Genomic DNA, 20,377 nt, shown 5'->3' on the forward strand with positions numbered 1-20,377 from the left:
TGGCAATAAATACACTTTTTTTTTTAAGTGGAGGAAGTGCTAGTTTCTTGAATGCATTACCCAAATGCTTGTTAAATGCTGTTATAAATTTTGTCAAAACATTCTTTGTATTTAAATAAGCATCATAATGCAAAACCTGTCAGTTTTCCCCTTCTGAAGGTGCTTCAACAAGTTTATTGAAAGCGTCATATGAAACCAAATTTTACTTTTTGGCCTTACATGTTTCTAGGGCCTATATTAACTCATTTTTATAAAATATGTTTTTGACAGTGCCTTATGATCAAGAAGCAGCTATTGATAAAATTACCCAGAGAGTTGGAATACCAGAGAAATTCTGTCAATGCTTATTGTAAGCAGTTTATAAAGATGGACAGTAATTTAGTAAAATAAACGAGTATCATTTTGTAAAGCATTATATTAAGTGATATTCTTTTTCTGTGGAGTAACTTTATTTTTTTTCTATTTAGCAGACCTTAGTAACCCATTGTGTTGGTTGTTTTTGCAGGAAATGGCTAGCTTTAAGATTGCAGCTCTGCAAAAAGCGTTGGATGGGAGCGTGCCATTGTCTGAGCTAGAACTGGCCAATAAGCAGTATAATGAATTAACTGCTAAATACAGAGATATGTTACAAAAAGATAACTTGCTCATCCAACGAACAACAAACATGGAACACATGCAGGTAATGTTTGCGTTATGTTTGAACCCTAAGTGGAAAACAACCTCATTATACATTCATTCTGCATTTGTTTTTATTCTCACGTAATAGAAAGATAGAACGGGAGTCCCAACACTAGGACTGCTGGTTATAACAGTTCCATATTGGGTATGAGATGTTGGAGCCAGTCTTAGTGTTGCTATTGACTTTTAATTTGCTTACCTGGTATTTTTCACTGGATTAAGAAACATACACGAAATCCAAGATTTTATTTCAATGGGCATACATAAAAGCATTTTGTTTAACTGTATTGGTGGGTTTGGTTGTTTGGTTTTTATGTTTGTTTGTTTGCTTTTTAACCTAAGCCCTGAGTATGTTCCTTATGTGCTCTTACTAATTCGTGACTTACAAGAATGAAATGTTCAGTTCCACAAGGCAGTAAACCTTTGTAATTTTACTTCCATAGGAGAAAGTAAATAACCAAAGATTGTTCGCAATGCATTTGCACAATGTCATAGGGACTGCCAATACGTAACTATTCCTTTGAACTTTTATTCTCAATTAGAAGGGAGCTTCTCTTCAAGAAGTGTGAAGCTGGCTTCAGAACACATTGCTGCTTCCCACTTTTCATTCATGTCAGAAATAATAGTCCAAGAAAGTAGAAGTTTAACCAGCAGTTAAAATTCATGTCATGTTCTTGTCTGTTGGGTTTCTGTGGTTGACAAGGGTTAAATACATGTGGTGGGGGTAAATTTACTGAACAATTTACTGAACAATTAGATTTGTCTGTTTGGAACAGGTAGGTGCATTTCTGTTAGCTACAGAATGAATGATTCTCAGTTTTATGAAATTTTGTGTGTATGAAAACTTGCATTGCCTATTTCACAGAGCTAGAGAATCAATTTATCATTTATCAATAGCAAATTAAAAACGTGTTTAGAAAACTAGAAATTGAAAATTAATATGAAGTATTAAAGTTGTTTTACTGTTTAATGTGGAATATTTTTTTTCTACTTGGAGGAGTGAAGGAACATTTACAAAACTAATGTTTGGCATCGTATTAGATGCCTAAAAGAGCTAAAAGAAGCATATGATCTGTCTCCAACATGTATTTCTGTGCAAGGTGAACTATCCTGTGCTGGATGAAATATCCTCCAGAAGCACTTCTTTCTTTCCCACTGTTAATGGGGCGTTTAGTATGACAAACATAGATTTTTTTCATCTAGCTCTAGACACTCTACGAATTACAGTCACTGATGATAAAGATTCATGGTAATAGTAGTTGACAGATACAACATTGAGAGAAAAGACTAGCATTTTTACACTTAGGAGGAAATTTATGCTCTTCTGTTGCCATATATGTAGATTTTCGGTTGTGGATAGGTAATATCTGTTAATTTGAAAGATTTATAGATTCTAACCATCAAGCGTGTGACAGTTAAATAGTTTGCTGTCATATTGCAACTTTTTTGTCGTACAGCGTGAGAATGAATCCTTGAAATCACAGATAAATTTATTGAATAAGGAACTGGAGATCACAAAGGAGAAACTTCACACTGTAGAACAGGCTTGGGAACAGATGACTAAGCTGGGCAAGTATGAAAGTTATATTGCAACATTAAAAATCAAATGTTACGTCCTGTGTAAAAGTAATATTTTTAAATGTTTTAAAATTGATGTATGTTAAAACAACCAAAAAAAAAAGTTAAAACTATTCATTAACGGTCTTAATTTTTTTTGTGAAGTGCTTTCTTTTAGTTTGTTTCATTTTACTTATCTATTTGACCAGAAACAAGTTTGGTATTTTCCTCTGGAAACTGTTCCACATTGACTTTTCTGGGGTTACTGGGTCAAGGATTTAAAAGCTGGAACTTGTAAAACAACATAACCTAATTTATTTATTTTCTTTTTAATAAGGTTCAATATGTTCTAACTTGATTGTCAGTCAGTACTTTACAGCTTGTCAGGAAAATGATTTCTTTTTCCTGGTTTCATGCAATGAAACATAGTATTTTTTTCTTGATAGCTGGGGCTTCTTTGTGTACAGTTTGCATTCCCATTATTCAGGAACTCATCCACATCTACTTCTTTTACAGATTTTAAATTAAATTTCCTGAAGATTTACCAGCTGAATTAAGGATAAAGTGAAAAGCTACACTGAAAATAGTTACCAGTCTCAATAAGCATGGTTGCAGATATACCCATTTATAATTCATAATAGCATTTTATTCAAATTAGATACTTTTAAAACATGTAATAAGGCAAGCTAACCATGCCTCCAGTTTAATAATAATACAGGTGTTTTGATAAAGTTTATCTTACAGAGATAAACAAAACTCATGTTCTGTCTCATGGTGCAAATAATTTTCATAGTTGAATCAGCTTGTGATTTCCCTAATTTAAATATTTTTTAATGTAGGGGATGAAAATGCCATGGACAAGGCCACAAAAGCAATAACCAACAGTGAGATTTTGTCCATTTCTAAGAAAATCACGATGTTGGAAATGAAGGAACTAAATGAAAGACAGAGAGCAGAACATTCGCAACGAATGTATGAACATTTAAGGAGTACTGTAAAGCAAATAGAAGAACGTAATTTTGAACTGGAAACAAAATTTGCTGAGGTAAATCTGTGGGGATACAACAACATAATTTGACACATCGTAGAAGCATATTTTTGAGCTTTTCAAACAGTATTAATCTATTTTGTATCATGACTGGCAAATAAGCTTATGATGCAAAATATATCTGCCTTTAAGAGCTGCAATTTTGCACGCACAGGACATTTGTAAAAAATATAACTAATTAATTTGTCAGTAGTTTATTTCACACACTAGTAAACACTCTGTAAAACACACGATGAGCGTCTTGACAGATAGTTTGCTAGTTTTTCAGCAGACTGCTAGAAAAAAAGTCTGGTTTGGACCTGTTTTCTCTTGTGTCTAATTCATATGTTAGACCTTTGCATCCCTTTTGCAAATGATAGTGTCATGAATCTGTTACAGAATGGCAATGCCCTTTGTCACGTGCCAAACATTATCTATAACACAGGAATAGAAGTCATGTGCCGTTGAAGCTGATGATCCTTAGTATTCCTGTCGCATCAGTCTTAATCTTGTTAGATTTTTTTGTCCCCAGTGATCATATTTGAAGTTTGTTCAATAAATTTGTTATTTAATAGACTTTATTATAATTTCCAGTCTAAATTTATTTCTAGGCAGTTGTACACATCTGTTTTTGTGCCAGTATTGGCCTACAATTTCAACACAAGGAAAGAAAAAGAACAGACAGGAACATTGATAAATTGTATTCATTCCTCCTCCTTGTGCTTTGCTAGACTTTAGCCTAGATATTTTAGATTGTTGTTGGCTGGACTCCCCATTTCTCTTTTATTTTAGTAGTGTTTGTTACACTGTTTAGATTTGGATTATTTTGGGACATGGAGTAACTGAAAGTCTATAAGCCTTTTCACCAGCAATATTGTTAAAGCCTTTTCTGATGGCATGACTTCTTTTATTTCACTAAGAAGTACCTCAGGTGATGCAGCCTAGGATCACATTTACCTTTTTCTCTTTTGCCTATATTATTATCTGTCTTGCAATGCATTTATGTCTGCTGGTCTTCCTTCATTTTGAGTTTATGAACTCCTCTAACGCCTCAATTTTTTTATCAGTTCCTCTGCACTCCGTTTTTTCCTCATTTCTGTATCTTCAGGACATAACATTACCTGTTTCATATACTCTCTGTTCTCAGTGCCTCCTAATGTGGCATCATTGCTTTTTTAGAGAGAGATACGTATATATAGAACAAGATTGTGCCAAGGTAGTTAATGAAAGTTGAAATTATATCAGTTTAAGAACTGATAACTAAAAGAAGACTATTGGAGATCTCCTTCTAAACCCAGAGAGTACTGCCTCAAATATGTGAAGTGCAGATAATAAGATACACTACACTTTTTTAGTTTGTTTGGGAAATAAGTTATTTTATTAAGGAGTGGTATCAGATTAATCTGTCTCAACTGTATTTACTAAATTAATTCCTGAGGCTTCTCTATGATGCCTAATGCTTTTCAGGTGTCTGTCTTTTCTTAATGCTCTTTGGTTTGAATTGAAACATTGATTACTTGGTATTTAATAATAAAATTGAAAAAATCAGGCTGCTTGAAAGAACATAATTTAATTATGAAAGTTCTTTTTAGAGAGAACAGAAGAACTAGACTATCGTGAGTCTTGGCACTTATAACCTGTTTTCATGTTACCAAGCCCGCTCTACTAGGTAATACAGAAACGTATAAGTAAGACTGTTCATTTCCTAAAGAGTTTACAATCTTTTTCTTTTTTTTTTTCTTATTTTAGTTTAAGAGCAAGTTATTGCAGTAATAGTTTTAAGAAAATTCACTAATAAAAATAGCGTTTAATTTAGAATCCTGTTCTGTGCTTACCTGTGTATCCCTTCCTACGTGTATGTAATGCTGCAAACAAAAAGACGTTCAAGCAGAGAGGAAAGGAAACTGTTTTTTGAAGACAGCTGAATACTGTTTTGTAATGACTGAAAAAGAAAAGATACTTTTGCCACTGCTTTTTCTTTGCAGGGCTGGGAACAGTTGTGTGCTTAGGAAACCATTTTGTTTGTTTCTCATTTTGTTGGGTTTTTTTTAAGCTCACCAAAATCAACCTTGAGGCACAGAAAGTGGAACAGGAATTAAGAGATGAACTGTCAAAGAGTGTAAGTAAGGCAGTAAGTGATGCAGATAGACGACAAATCATGGACCTAGAGAAGCGTGAGATGGAGCTCAAGATTGAAGTATCAAAGTAAGTGTTGAAGTAAAAAAATCTGAATGCAGTAGGTTTGGTAGCATGCAAAAATTTAGGCTGTATAGACTTATGTAATTCACTACTTATATATTAGTAACAGATAATTTTCAATGCCTAATTTTTTTGGCATTTATCTGTGACAAATTTGGAGTTGAAAATTAACCATTTAATGCATGACTATAAAGAAAGTAATTAATTTTTATTTGAACAAGAAATTAACTGCTGGCCTGGATAGACATGGGTATGTGTGCACTTAGATACTTATTACTAGTATTTTTAAATGAATTAATTAAGGTTTTTTTTATTTCCACGCCATAACCTACCTTAAATGTATCAAAATCTCATAAAAGAAATTGGAAAGCAATTCTTACTTTCAAAGAGTTGGATATCTCGAAGATTCAGCTGTAGTGGGGGGGTTGCTGTGTACGTAAAACAGATTAACTTTGTATGCATAAATTGAAAAACTGACCTTTTTAGCTATGTTGATATGGACATTTGTCTGAGTAAATAATGTATTCTGGTTATATTCCTAAACCAGCAAAGTCTGTGGGGATATTTGCAGTGATTTTTGACAATGAAAATTGAATTGGGAAAATTGAGTTGGAGAAAATTAGACTTGGAGAAGCCGAGAATGGAATTGAGAATTAAACTTTCTGAGCATTTATGTCCTGAAGTGGGAGAGAAATAGAGGGCAGAGATGCTTAGTTCAGGTAGAAACCGTGGCATTGTTTTGCTAGTGTATGTTACTGCTAGCAAACTTCTGTATAACGTACAGGAAAATGTCCTGTGAAAAAGTTGAGAGGCGATACAGAAGAATTTTCATAACAAGGACTCTGATTAATAGAGAAGAGTATGCTGAAAAGAACAGAGTCTTCAAATGTTTTGATATGAGGAAACATACTACGCATCTTTTCTTAGCATCTTCTATGTGGAAGAACTTAACAGGTTATTCAGTGGGTTCAAGTGACACAATACTCTTGTTTTTCCTACAAGGTTAAGAGAACTGTCTGATGTAGCAAAAATGCAAGTTGAAGCTCTGGAGGCACGCCAGCAATACAGGGATAAAGAAGTGGAATCTCTTAGAATGCAAATTTTAGACTATCAGGTAAAATTCAACTTTTATTAACACTGCAGTTTGGATTTTTTCCCTGGGATGAGAAGAAATGAAGTCATTTTACAGTGAAGTAGGAAACTGCAAAAGTTTTTCAGATCTTAGCAAGCTGGTCCTTGTAGTGGCCATACCCTTTTAAGAGTTCTATATTACATTAATTATGCCCTTCTCAATTTTTTTTCATGTCTAGCTGTACAGCTATTACAGATCCTGAGCTTTTTTCCATGTTATTTAGGTAATATTTATTCCTCTATGATATATAGCTCATGGTCAATATTTAAATACAATACCAGGAAAGTTTGATTGCTTTTTACAAGATAAGCAATGACTTGCAAAGATTTGCAGTATCCTTATGTATTGCTTTGTTATTAGCTGAAACAATTTCTTGGGATTTGTTTTCGTATTGTAGAATAGTTTGAGTCCCTAAATACAACACTTTTGTCAGCTTTTACGTTACCGTATTTTCTAAGTTTAGGTATTTTGGAAAGATACAATTTTTAAGATCAGTATCTGAAGAGATGCACTTCTGAAACGTGGCTGTAGAAACAATAGTGGAAACATAAAAAGCTGGTTTTAGAGGTTAATTCTTGCTCTTACCTATGGAATAAAATATATGCAATATGTAAAATACAAAAAAAAAGCTTTTTTATATTTACATACACACTTCATTAACATTTTCAAAATGAAAAATAAATTCCTTCTATTTATTTTGTTCTTAGGCACAGTCAGATGAAAAAGCGATTATTGCAAAACTGCATCAACATATCATAGCCCTTCAAGGTAGAGAGTCTGTTGCTGAAGGCAAATTGGAGACGCTTAAATTGAAGCTGCAGAAGATGGAGATTCATAATCTACGTTTAGAGCAGAAGCTTGATGAGAGAGAGCAAGCCTTATATTTTGCCCGACTGGAAGGAAGAAACAGAGCCAAACATCTACAACAGACAGTTCAGTCTTTACGGCGGCAGTTTAGTGGTGCTCTGCCTTTAGCACAGCAAGAAAAATTCTCTAAAACAATGATTCAGCTACAGAATGACAAACTGAAGATTCTGGAAGAAGTTCAGCATGCCCAGCAGGAGCATCGAAATGCAGAAAACAGGGCATTAGAGATGGAGTTAAAACTGAAGAGTTTAGAAGAATTAATAAGTGCATTGAAGGATACAAGAGGAGCTCAAAAGGTTTGCTGTTTTACAACTTTGAATAGCTTTGCTCATCTGATCTGCGTGTAAATTATGTTTCAGTTCAGCTTGTTCACTGAACAACTGTTTTAATGTAGAACTTAATGATTTCAAAATACACTTTGTTAGAATATGTCAGCTATCATTTTTTTCCCTATTTTTAAAAAGTAATATGTCATTAATTATTTGCCCTGTAAAAGTCAGTGCAGTCAGATTTACTAATTTTTTTTTGTGCCCAATTAAGTGAATAGAAGTAGAGGCTAGCTATGAATTCAGTTGTATTAAATTGAATTAAATTGTGAATTGAATTAAATTAAGAATTAAATTAAATTAAAAACAGGGTAGCATTATGAAGTTCTGTTCCATGAGCTTGCATTGAAATCACTACAAAACCGTGTCTTTTTAAATAAATCCAGGGGCAGAATTGTTCTATGTCGAAGAGCGTCGCTGCATCTAGTTGGCCCGTGGGCTTAGTAAATATAACACTGTGTATCATTCATTATTAGGTAATTGAATGGCATATGAAGATGGAGGAACTCCATCTGCAGGAACTTAAACTCAACCGAGAGTTAGTCAAGCAAAAGGAAGAGGTGAAGTATTTGCGTAATATAATTTCTGAATATGAACATACAATCAATAATCTGGAGGAAGAAATTGTACAGCAGAACAAGGTATGTATTTCTGCATGCTGTTAGAAAAACAGCCTATTCCGTATTTCACTAAGCGATTTCAAAAAGGAAGATTCTTCCTAGTAAGTTTTAAACAGATGTTAGTATCTTGGTTCTGTAATTCTTTTTAATAGCACATTTGAGTATTTTATATTTTGGTATCTCTTTTTTTCTGTTTAAGTTGGATATAACATTCCCATTGCCTTCAATAAATAAAATAACCTTTATCAAACATTTGTTACAGTTTCACGAAGAAAGGCAAATGGCTTGGGACCAGAGGGAAGTAGAACTGCAGCGCCAATTAGACCTGTATGATCATCAACAAAATGAAATACTTAGTACAGCTCTAAAGGTACACACACTGAATTAACAAAAAATAGACTTATAAGCACGTTTTTCAGAGCTGTCAGATTACATAAACATGAATCTTTCTGTGCAGCTAGAAGAGCCGACAGGATCAGTTCCAGACCCTAGTTTACCACTCCCACAGCAGCTTGAGTTGGCTTTGAGAAAGAATCAGGAGCACATTCGAACAATCCTGGAGACTAGGGCAACCTGCAAATCACTGGAGGAGGTAACTAAATGTATAAGTTAGCATATAAAGGGACAACGTTTGTATTTTTATGCGCTTTATTTTTTTTAATATAATAAATGGCCTTTTATAGATACTCAGATGTGTCCAATCCCTTACAAGTATTTAACACACAGAAAATTTAAATGCTGTAATCACACCATGACTAAAATTAACTATTTTTTCCATTTGAACAAATTATTGGGGAAACTTTTTAATATTTTAGAAAGTTCATTTAGTAGGGTAAGATGCTTTTGCTGTACAGAATTCAGTTGACTATATCTAGTTAAATTCAGCAAGTGGTACATTAAATTTAACACGTAGCATAGCAAAATCCTTTTATCTTGGGTTGCTAAATTGAAGTTCTTTTACAGAAGATACTTTGTGGTTCTTAAGAAATTTGAAAACCACCACCACCTTAACTTGGTAGCAGAAAGTGAGTTGCGTAAGTGTCTCATACCAAGCAAATAATACATAAAGACACGGTAATGATTTTCTGGGACTTTTTTCATCTAATAGTAATCCCATACAGCCAGAACTGAGTGCAAAAGGTTTTGTGTTTAAAAATTCATTTAGACAAATCCTTCTGGTACATTTTTTAAAATGTAAGATCTTTTTGCAGTGTTTGAATTCTGGAAATGCAACAATTGTCTTCTATTGTAGAAATTAAAAGAAAAGGAAACTGCTCTGTGGAATGCTGAACAAAATGTTTTATCAAGAGACAAAGTTATAAACGAGCTAAGACTTCGATTACCTGCAACATCAGAAAGAGAGAAAATAATGGCTGAATTAGGCAAACAAGAAGATGATCCAAAGTACCATCATGCCATAAAAGTTGCTCATCAAACCATTGCAAATATGCAAGCAAGATTAAATCAAAAGGAGGAAGTGTTAAAAAGATACCAACACTTGCTTGCTAAAGCAAGAGAGGTATTTAAACTTTTTGCACAAGATGTCTTCCATTTTTAAGTTGTTTTAGTTGATTCTGTGTTTATTTCATTGCTAGTGAAATCTTTAAAAGTTTCTGACCTCAGAGGTAACAGAGCAGAGACAATTAGTAATTTTTTATGTAGAAAGTTCATGTAGAACTTTTTAACTTCTCAAAATCGAAGGTTTGGTCAGTCAAGAGGTTATGTATATGATGTCTGTCTAGGAATTAAATTAGTGTGACAGGAAAAAAAAATAAATTTTGCTGTGAGAAGGTGTCTTTAATATTTATAGAATAGAATATAGAATATTAGAATTTTAAAAACGGCCAGAATTAGAGGAAAATTTGGGGAGCAATAGTGAGCAATGAGTGAGCAATCAACATGAGGGTACTGTAGTTTCATGACTTTCTGGAATAGTGTACATCAGTAGAGTGATATTTTTATTTTGAACTAACAGGAGCAAGAGGAAATAGCAAAGAAGCATGAGGAAGACCTTAAAGTCCTACACCAGAAGCTAAATTTGCATACTGACAATTCCCTTAATAAATTCAAAGAGACTGCTTTGGTGAGTTATTGATTAGTGAAGTTGTTCCCGAATTTATAAAATTGTTGCTCAAAAGAACAACTTTGTAATCAAAAGTAAATAATAAACGATGACGGGAAAGATAAACGGATGATTTTGCAAGAATTGCAAAATCTTGCATTATTCTTGAGAGAGTGCACAAGAGATGGATTAGAAGTCAAGTGTGAAAAAACAAAGTTATTGTGTCAGTATATATAAACATTCTCATTTATGGGGGCTTCCAGGAGAGAGAGGTTATATTTTGTTTTCTGCTCTTTTCTTTCATTCTGTGGTTATGTTAAACTAACCCGTTTTGATACAAATTTTCTCTTGACACTTTATGATAAGGTGAAACCTGTATTTAACTGGTTGTTCTGTGGATCATTAGATGCGCAAAGCTCTTTTCAGACCAGTGTGAGTGCTTTCTCTGTGAACTAAGAATCACATCCCAGTAAACAAATATGTTAGATATTAATGCTTGTTTATATTAAGGATTAAGTTTAAAATTCATCACTATTGCTTACCTTTGATTTAAAGCTTAAAATGTTTATCACGTGTTTGTTCTGTTTTGCAGGAGATAATGAAACAGACTTCTTTATCGCTTTCCAACAACAACCATTTTTTCCGCTTAGCTGAAATGGAGCAAACTCTAGCAGAACAGGATAATTCTCTTGCTTCACTTGTTGGAAAATTAAAGAAAACATCATCTGATTTGGAGAAACAAAAACAAATTACTTCAATGAAAATCAAAGAGTTTGAGACTATCAGAGCCCAGTAAGTTTTTAGACTGTTAACATAAGTCACAACTGGGTTGGATCAAGTCAATTATGTATTGCTGCTACAGGACTGATCTATCAAACTGAATGTGTTTTTGCTGAATTTAGATTTGGATGAAAAAACTAACTCAAAAAAGTTACTATGATTGGTAATTGTCTATTACTTTTAATCCCTTCATTGGGACTTCATTCGGGCTAATGTTGAAAAATGTGGCTTGGAAAAATGCCTTGCAGTTGTTAGCTTTGTGCCATTCAGTGAAAAAGAAAGTATTCAAGGAGTCTTGGTACGAGAATTGTCTTTAAGCTACTCTGATACTTACTGTTTTGTCTTTTGTTTTGTTTTTTTCTCCCGATACATACATTTGGGCTTCCTGCCTAACAAGTTTAAACTCACAAAAATTTAACCCCAGTTTAAAAGGAGAAAAGTATGATGATTTCTTTATCTGTTATGGCCAGGAATTAGAATGAACAATACTCTAATCTCATTTTTCTGATCTTCTTGAGTAATTTTTGTATTAAATGGAGGCCTTCTTTGTTGAGTCAGGGTTTTTACTGTTTCCAAATCCATGTGTCATTTGCTTTAACAATAATAAAATATATAATGTTATTTATTTCGAGTTTGCTAACTTAATTATTGCAGTGTACCCTATTAATGCTTATTTTTTATTAGGCTTCAGGAAAAGCACACAATTGATGTTGAAAAACTAAAAGATGAAGCAAATGAATTGAGGAACATGTTATCTCAGACGGAGAAGGAACTAGCAAATGTAAAAACTGAACTAGAGATCCAAAGAGAAAAAAACAATAGAGCACCCACAGCAACACTGAAAAACCTGGTGGAAGAGCTGAAGAGCCAGTTAGCTATAAAAGAGAAGCAGCAGAAAGTTAGTCAATGAAAATTAATCTCTATGTTGTATAAATGTTTAATGTTGTTTAATACTTAAGAGTTTTACGTATAGTACAGGAGGAGGTAGAATGTAATTTCACAATATAACATAGTAAAATGTAATTGCCTTTTCTTCTTTTGTATTGTTTATGTTAGCAGCTTCTTTACTTAAAAGAACTTGAATTTATTATTTTCAGGCTTTGAGTAAAGCACTTCTGGAGCTCCGAGCAGAAATGACTGCTAATGCTGAACAGCAGATTATTTCTGCTGCATCACAAAAAGAGGCATATATGAATGTCCAGGAGATTGTTGACAGACAAACAAAGGGGCTTATGGTGAGTACTATATATATAGTGTATATTGCAATATCATTGTATTGCATTGCTGTATTGTTGATAGTCCTGATTTTGGGGGTTTGCTGTTTTGTTTGTTTGTTTTCTTCTAGACACAGATAGAGGAATTAAATAATCAGATTACAAAACTTACAGATAACCTTAAAATAAGTAAAACCAGGGAAAGTTCTTTGACTGATGAAAGGGATGAGCTGAACCAAGAACTCCAGAGAAAACAAAAAACATTTGCTAAAATGCTGAGAGAAAAAAATGAAATGGAAAAAGAAAATGAAGAACTGAAGAAACGGATTAAGAGGCTAAGCAGTAGCATTCAGGTAGAAGTGATTTTTAAAAACGTATTTGATCTCGGTCAAGTTTCTGCATAGATGTACTGGGTTTGGGGGAGAAGATTAAGTACTTTTGGCAGGCATTGAGACTTACACATAATTTAAAAATTTATGTTTGCTTGTCAGCTCGTCAGTATGAGCTATTAGCTTTTGCTGTTGGAAGCATGCCTCAAATTAAAGGAAGAGACTGAAAAATACTTGCTATTTGAAATAATTTTGAAAGAGTCCAAGGAGCTGAATCACCACTTTTAAAGCTTCTTTGAAAAGTGGAATTTTATGATCTTCCTGGCTGTCCTTATTTCCCCTTTCAGAAAAAAAGTTAAGGATTTAGAGTAGAATTGTCTATTTTATTTTTTTCTTAGTCACCTATTTGCTCATCATTCAGTTTAGAATGCAAAGTTACCTTCCAATACTTTAATAATTTAAAGGTAATTTTCAATAGGTCATTTGGTTTGTAAGCTATATTCTACCAATTTGAATTGAATCCTTATTTTTTGAGTGGAGAAAAATACTTAGGTAGTGGTCATTAAACTTCAAGTTTGTGAAAGTTTGTAATTTTTCAGAGCAAAGCTGATGAGCAAAATCTGGTAGATGCACTTCAGAAAAAAATTAAGAAGTTGGAAAGTGAACTTGAGAAAAAATGTGAAGAAACAGAACAAAAGGGTGTAAGAGAAGACAAGGTATGTGATATTTAGAGCATGGCTTTGAAAGGCATCATCAGCCTAGGTGTTGGCAGTTCAGCTCTCCCTGTTGCCTCTAAAAAAAACCAACCACCAACCTTGATGAGAAGAAAAGCGGTTTCATGAATATAGCTTCTTCATGTTCTCCATGCTCTTTGTTACTGCTCTTGCTGCTTCCTACTGATAGGTTAATCTTTCCTGCCCTTTTTGTAGAATTAAAGATCCAATACAAATCTGAGAAAACTAAGATTTTATAGGTAGCAGTGCAATTGATTACGTAAGTGCTGTCACATATGCATTTGCAAAATCAATGCAGTGATTAAAACGTGAAGTACTTTGGAGCAAAAGTGGGAATCCGAAAAGGAGTGATGTCTGTATGAGTGATTATTCTTCACAGTAGTGAAGAATACTTATAGGAATATTGGCTGTGATTTTTCAGTAGCCATTTGTGACCATATAGATACAGATTTTAACTGATCAATAATTTATAGTTAGGGAATTGTAACTTTAAGTAGAGATTCCATTTATCATAGGAAAAAATAAACTACAATGACTAATTGTACAGCTGTGCAGCAGGGGCATATAAACTCCTGGTGAGCTGCAGAAGACACATCTGCTGTAAATTGACCTAGAAAAATACTTCTTTTTCTTTAATCTGTCTTTACTAATATGTAATTCAAAGCAAAAAGGCTACATTGCATTAGCATCTCTAATTTCATAAAATGTGTCACTCCTTTTTCTGTAAAATTAATATTAAAAGTTAAGGAAGAATTTGTTATTAGCATGAAACTTCATGAGCTTTATACACCAGCCATTACAGCATACTTAAGGTATCCGTCTGAGCCTGCTATTTTTATACAACTGCTATGGCATCATGTTTTAAATTGATAGATGAAGAATACATCATTCTTGGTTTTCTAACATGTTTGCATATTTTGCTTTAAGAAAAAAAAAATCAAAAAGAAATACATAAATTGTTTATGTGCTTCACAGACCTCCAAAGAGGAAATAATAAGATGGGAAGAAGGTAAAAAATGGCAAATCAAAATGGAAGGATTGCGGAGCAAACTAAGGGAAAAGGAAAAAGAAGCAGATGCTTTAGCCAAACAGCTGAATACATTGAAGGAAATTTATACCAAGTGAGTTGGTTTTAATAGATTCAGATACAAAATGAGGACATAAGGGAAGTCCAGATATGTTTGCCGTGTAATAATTATAACAGTTTGTTATGTTTATAAGATTGATGTCTAGAATTTGACATTGCTATTGAGATTAAAAGGATTAGCTAATTTTCAACCAACAGACTACTCCTCTAGTATCCTTTCCCTTGTAGAAGCCAACAACCTTTACTAGAATAAGTTGTCTCTGAATAAAACTGATTTAAGTTCTTTATTATGCTTCTTGTATATAGCAAACTCTTAGTCCCATGAAACAAATAACAGCTTTATGAAGACAAGCTGTTTCTCACCGCTGTGCTATTTAATAAGATTGCTAGGGCTGGATGTGGTGCTACTGTTACAGGAAGTTGCTACTGCAGTACTGACCGTTCTAGGATTGTGTGATAGAAGCCTTTAAAAAAAAAAACACATGCGCAAACCATCTGCAAATGTTACATTTACTTCAGTACAGTAATGGTGGGCTTTTACTGATAAAAGATACAGAAGAGAAAGGAAACTGTGATGGTGATTGTAGCTGTTGGTAGATTGTGGTTTGAAACGGCTTCAAAATGGCATTTATTCTCAATAAGTCTTGCATGAATTTCACATAAAACACAGGCAAGACCAGCAAGTGGCTTATGACATGCATGATACTGACTTAATGTTCATTTTAAACTTAATGTTTTTCCAGGTTTGGGTTGTTGTTTTTTCCGTTTTTTTTTTTTTTTTTTTTTTTGTAAAGCTGTGCTGTCTGTAAGATAACCTTATTAAACAGAAAAGGGGGTGTGGTTCAGTCAGCAAATAAATTGCAAATGTGGATTCTTTAAGGCAGAAGATATTTTCTCCTAAAGAAAACAAGTTAGCAAATAAAGTTTTAAATGCAAATTTACTGGATGTTGCAGGACTGAAAAAGAGAAAATTGTTCTACAGAAGAAACTGAAAACTACTGGTGTCACTGTTGACCGTGTTGTTGGAGTAAGAGCCTCAGAGACCGAAAAAGAACTGGAAGAACTAAGAAAACGGAATCTAGATTTAGAAAATGAAGTTGCTCACATGAGGTGAGAGGCATTTCAAAAGAATCTATAAAAACTAAAAGGTCTAAATGAAAAAAAAATCCGTGGAAAGAGATTGATGGTCTCTGTTAGACCACCCGAGTCAATAAGGAAAAAAACAGACAGGAGTTTCAAAAATCGTGACAAGCAAACTTAAAGCTGCTTGGGAACAGTTGTGCGTGTTCAGAGAATATGCAGCATTGGTTCACTGTTCTTAAAAGCTAAATAATATGAAAAACATTGGCTCCTATTCTGCAAAATTACAAGTAAAATTTAGAGTTGGGGAAAGTTACTGGAACTCAGTTGCAGTTAAGGAGTGTATTCTTAATCAGCATGTCCACTGTCACAGTGGACACTGTACCTGAGTAATAGAAGCTGTACACATCTCAAAAGAGCAGATTCCTTTTGCCAAAGTAAGTACTTCTGATTCATGGGGATTAGTTGAAATAGTGTATATGGCTGACATTGATTTAGAATAGCTAATATTAGAAAACCCAGTCTAGTAATCCAGAAGTTCATGTTTGTTTTACGTCAACGGATGTTTTTCTGCATTTAATAGCCATTTCTTTGTTTTGGCTTGATTCATTTTTTGATGTAGAACACAGCAAGCAATCCCACGAGATTCTGTTGTAGAAGAATTATATTTAAAAAATCAATACCTCCAGGAAAAGCTTCATGCATTGCAGAGACAATGTTCGAGAGAGACATATTCTAGACCCTCGGTAAGTTGATAATGTAACCATATTACCTAGAGGAATCACACCTACTTAACAAAGGTATTTGTTATCCATGGTAATCTGTGTCATTTAGCTGACTTTATTAGAAATGCTACTATTCTAGAACAGGATACGAAATACTTGGCTTTTAGTTGTTTTTTAAAAAAAAACACAACAAAACAATCCCCCCCCAAAAAAAAACCCAACAAAACTTACAGTTTCTGTGTTCTAAAGGTAGAAACTGAAATATTCAACATCCTAGCATATGTGGAGAAATAAGGAATATGTATTTTTAAATATGTGAGTCTGCAATAGAGAGACTACTTTTATATTTCATATTGGTTGAAAATTTGGGATATGCAGAGTTTGGGGAAATACTGAGCTGCATTTCAGTTACATTAGGTGTTTTTGTTGTGTTTTGATTTTTACAAGGTTCATTATGTTGCAAATATTGCATTATTCGGTTATCTTAATCTTTTCAGAAATAGATTTAACATTCCATGTTTCTTTATTTCCTGTTTTGTTTTACTGTCTTCTGCTTTTCTTTCATGCTTCATTCTGTCTTCAACTTGAATCAGAGTACATGTGACCAAACTGAACTGACAAAGTCTGTTCCTATCAGTATCAGTAAACAAAAGTATTTGAATTCCCTTCAAAAGAAATCTCTTTCAAATAGGGATGAAATCAAACATCAGACTAATCATAGCATCACTGATGGCAGTGAAATAGATGAGGAAGCAGGCATGCAAACATGCATCATGTATAATGAAGGCCATGAAGCTACTGTGGATGCAAGCACAGAAGTGTCTCCTGAGCTGCAGCTTGAAGATAGCAAGAAATGCAAGGGCGCAGATATTTCTAGGGAAGGCTTGAAAAACAAAAATATAGCTCAAGCTGATGAAGAGAACTGTAGTGAAAAAGAAGAAAATATAACCCAACCTGAAAATGGAAAACTCAATGAGGAGTTTGAAGAAGAGGAGAGGAAGCAAGAAATACTCCAGCAATCAAATGTTGATGAAGAAGAAAGTGTAGAAGAGCCTTTTACTGACAGAATGAGCTGCAATCAGTCTGATTCAGGGGAACTTTCTAATCAAGCTAATGACTATGAAGCAGAAAAAATAAATATGAATAATGAAATGAATCAACACACTGCAGAGGATAAACGTGAAACTTACCGAAGTGGTACAGAGAGGCATGAAACAACCCCAGAATTGTGTGAAATGCCTGAGGTTTGATACTGTAGCACTCCTCTAGCATTTCTGCTGTAGAATGATGTAGAAATAGACTGGGTTGATCTTGATAATGCAGTGGTTTCCTATGCATGGTCTGCAGGGATATTGAAGTAATCACCAAGTGGTCCATAAAGCAAACCTTATACTTTAATGATAGGCATGCATGTCAGCTCACAAGTAGGCTACTGTCAATTCTAAAATTTTGATCCAGCAAGTTTACACAGAATCGTAATATACATGCAGCTGATTGATGACCTTTGTTATTTAAGAGACTCATGATGTGTTATTACTTACACTAAGAAAAAATATGCTTTATTGAAACAACTACTTTATTTCTATCGTTATTAGTGATGGATGGATCATACGGTTAATTCCATAATTACATAAGGAAAAACTGCTGATTATTATATCATCAAAAGGTTTTACTCTTTACTAGTCAGGCATAATAATTTACCGTATACTTATGACTGGAATAGGCAATATAAGGCATGCAAAGCACTCTTAATGTAATAGAAATTACTAGCCTCTATGGATAAAGACTTTAGATTGTAGGAACTAACAGAGTAAGAACTAGAGTTATATACTCTAGTTATCAGAATTTGTCCTTAAATTATCAGAATATGTCCTTAAAATTAGATGCTGTTCACAGGTACAGTGTCACAGCTTACTTCACTTAGTACCTTTTTTGTCTTTTAGTCTTTGTTATTTATTTCTACCCATTAGTTTGAGAGTTAATTTTGGCTTGATAACATTTTTACTAGTTTACACTGATTTGTATACTTCTGCTAAAGGTTAAGCAAGTTTAGAAAATGTAAGAGAAGGAGTTAAATCAGAGCAGATTAGATCAAAACTGGTGATACAACTGTCATCCATTTTATTTCTGTGAAAAATACTAATTCTCTGTTGCTCTTTATCAGCTACAATTGATATAATGAATAGTGCATTACCACTTCATAATTTCTTTCCTCTCTGTTTTCTTAAGACATCAGGAATAGGATCAGATGATCAATATCGAAGAGAACAAGAAGTTTTAAAGGAAAATTTAAGATTGTCATCTGAAAACGTTGAGCTAAGATTCCAGCTAGAACAGGCCAATAGAGATTTGCCAAGACTAAAGGTAACATCTTTTTATGTTTAGTGCCCTTTACCCTGACACAGGTTAGGGGATTGCTTAAGAAGAAATGGATATCTTTTCTATATATACTGTAAGTTTTGCATGGTTTTATGGAAGATGGGAAGGTTGAATGCTGGTAGAAATGATGAAAAATGTCATCGTGATGGGAAATTGTTTTCTCTTTATAGTTTTCAAAGTAAACCAACTGTAATTTTGTTACTGTTCACCTCAATTTGAAATCTAAATAAGGTGCGTATTACTTTGCTTTTTTAGGACCAAGTAGGTGACTTGAAAGAAATGTGTGAACTTCTCAAAAAAGAGAAAGCAGATGTTGAACGGAAGCTGGGCAGCATTAGAGGGGTGAGGATTATAACAGCATTTTTCATCCTAATTAAATGAAACCAAAATACAGTATTTTATTAAAGCTATAATATTTGTAATCAACTAAAAGCAAAAAGGAATTGGTTTTACTTGTTTATTTTATTGCCAAATGCTATAATAAATTAATGAAATTCAGTTAATAGGACCATTAGAAGGACTGGAGCTACACTAACAATTAAAATTATATTCATGTATTTATGTAAATGCATAATATGGTTACAGCTTTATGATTTAAAAGATAGGATTTTGATTTGATGCAGATGTTAGAAAGTGTAAGTTACTGTTAGTGAAGTTTTTTGTTTGTTTGTTGCAAGATAACACAATTAAAATTTACCCTAGCTACTGTTAGCTACTTTAATAGAGCAATTTTTCAGAAGTTACAGGGGAAAAAAGGCTTCAGCAGTGCCCACTGACTTTTCTGGGCTAGTGACTGGCAAGTGACTCTTGCCACTAACTTGTCAAACTATTTGTGCAACCTTTTAAAGAAAACTGACTTAATAAAGTGCCTTCAATAGCTGTTTCTCTATACAAGGAAAATGAGTTCTGCATACCTGGAAAAGACTCTGCATTTCCTGTTCTTTTACTTGTACCTTGCATGGACTGCTTGTGTATCTGCCTATCTCTTATACAGTGGTACTTTTTGGATAAGGGAATTCGGTTTATAAAACTGTTTCATACAAAGGTTCTGAGGAGGCAGCAAATTCTGAATCTTCCTCTCTTTTCAGGCACCAAGATCTGACAGAGGTTTTTCTTTAACTCTACTGTGTACCAACACAAACCTCCTAATCCCTCCGGTTCTTTTAGAGAAGAAAGAATAAGTCATTTTTACTTCCAAAACTTCATCACTATATTGCCTTATGTAGAGCTCCAGGGAGTAAAATCTTCTGCATTTTTCACTGTACTGTGCTCCTTACCTCTGCAGAAAGAAGAGGAGGCTTGGTACTTATGGGCCCAGAACTAGAAACAGCAGCATCTTTAAATTATTATTGCTGGGGAAAACAGCCACTACAAAGATGATGAGAAAATAAATGCATTTGAACACCCTTTAACAGCTTTTCTACCTCATAAATGAACATAGTGAAAGAAGAAAAATGGAGAAATTACAAACTTTTTTCCCCATATTTATTTATTTATTTATCACTCTGTAAGGAGAATATGTGCTTTGGTAAAGGGAGAAGATTTACCCATGCTTTAAGATGTAGTTTTTCTGTCACTTTA

At 33.7% G+C, this 20,377-nt stretch overlaps 1 protein-coding gene across 1 annotated transcript in view; it reads left to right on the forward strand.

The window, feature by feature from the left end:
* The window catches only part of CEP290 (centrosomal protein 290), a 53,471-nt gene that overhangs the window by 24,987 nt on the left and 8,107 nt on the right, over nt 1–20,377 (forward strand). Inside the window, exons 26-47 of the mRNA XM_063322830.1 lie at nt 506–679; nt 2,136–2,247; nt 3,075–3,280; nt 5,316–5,467; nt 6,464–6,575; nt 7,301–7,756; nt 8,263–8,427; nt 8,669–8,776; nt 8,864–8,998; nt 9,659–9,925; nt 10,382–10,489; nt 11,061–11,260; nt 11,933–12,146; nt 12,346–12,483; nt 12,594–12,815; nt 13,391–13,507; nt 14,501–14,646; nt 15,567–15,722; nt 16,315–16,438; nt 17,011–17,661; nt 18,647–18,781; nt 19,052–19,138. Coding sequence (XP_063178900.1) covers nt 506–679; nt 2,136–2,247; nt 3,075–3,280; nt 5,316–5,467; nt 6,464–6,575; nt 7,301–7,756; nt 8,263–8,427; nt 8,669–8,776; nt 8,864–8,998; nt 9,659–9,925; nt 10,382–10,489; nt 11,061–11,260; nt 11,933–12,146; nt 12,346–12,483; nt 12,594–12,815; nt 13,391–13,507; nt 14,501–14,646; nt 15,567–15,722; nt 16,315–16,438; nt 17,011–17,661; nt 18,647–18,781; nt 19,052–19,138 — 4,185 coding nt within the window. The remainder of the gene's footprint in view (nt 1–505; nt 680–2,135; nt 2,248–3,074; nt 3,281–5,315; nt 5,468–6,463; nt 6,576–7,300; nt 7,757–8,262; nt 8,428–8,668; nt 8,777–8,863; nt 8,999–9,658; nt 9,926–10,381; nt 10,490–11,060; nt 11,261–11,932; nt 12,147–12,345; nt 12,484–12,593; nt 12,816–13,390; nt 13,508–14,500; nt 14,647–15,566; nt 15,723–16,314; nt 16,439–17,010; nt 17,662–18,646; nt 18,782–19,051; nt 19,139–20,377) is intronic.

Source organism: Chroicocephalus ridibundus, chromosome 1 (assembly GCF_963924245.1).
Source record: "Chroicocephalus ridibundus chromosome 1, bChrRid1.1, whole genome shotgun sequence".
In the NCBI taxonomy this organism is placed as follows: Eukaryota; Metazoa; Chordata; class Aves; order Charadriiformes; family Laridae; genus Chroicocephalus; species Chroicocephalus ridibundus.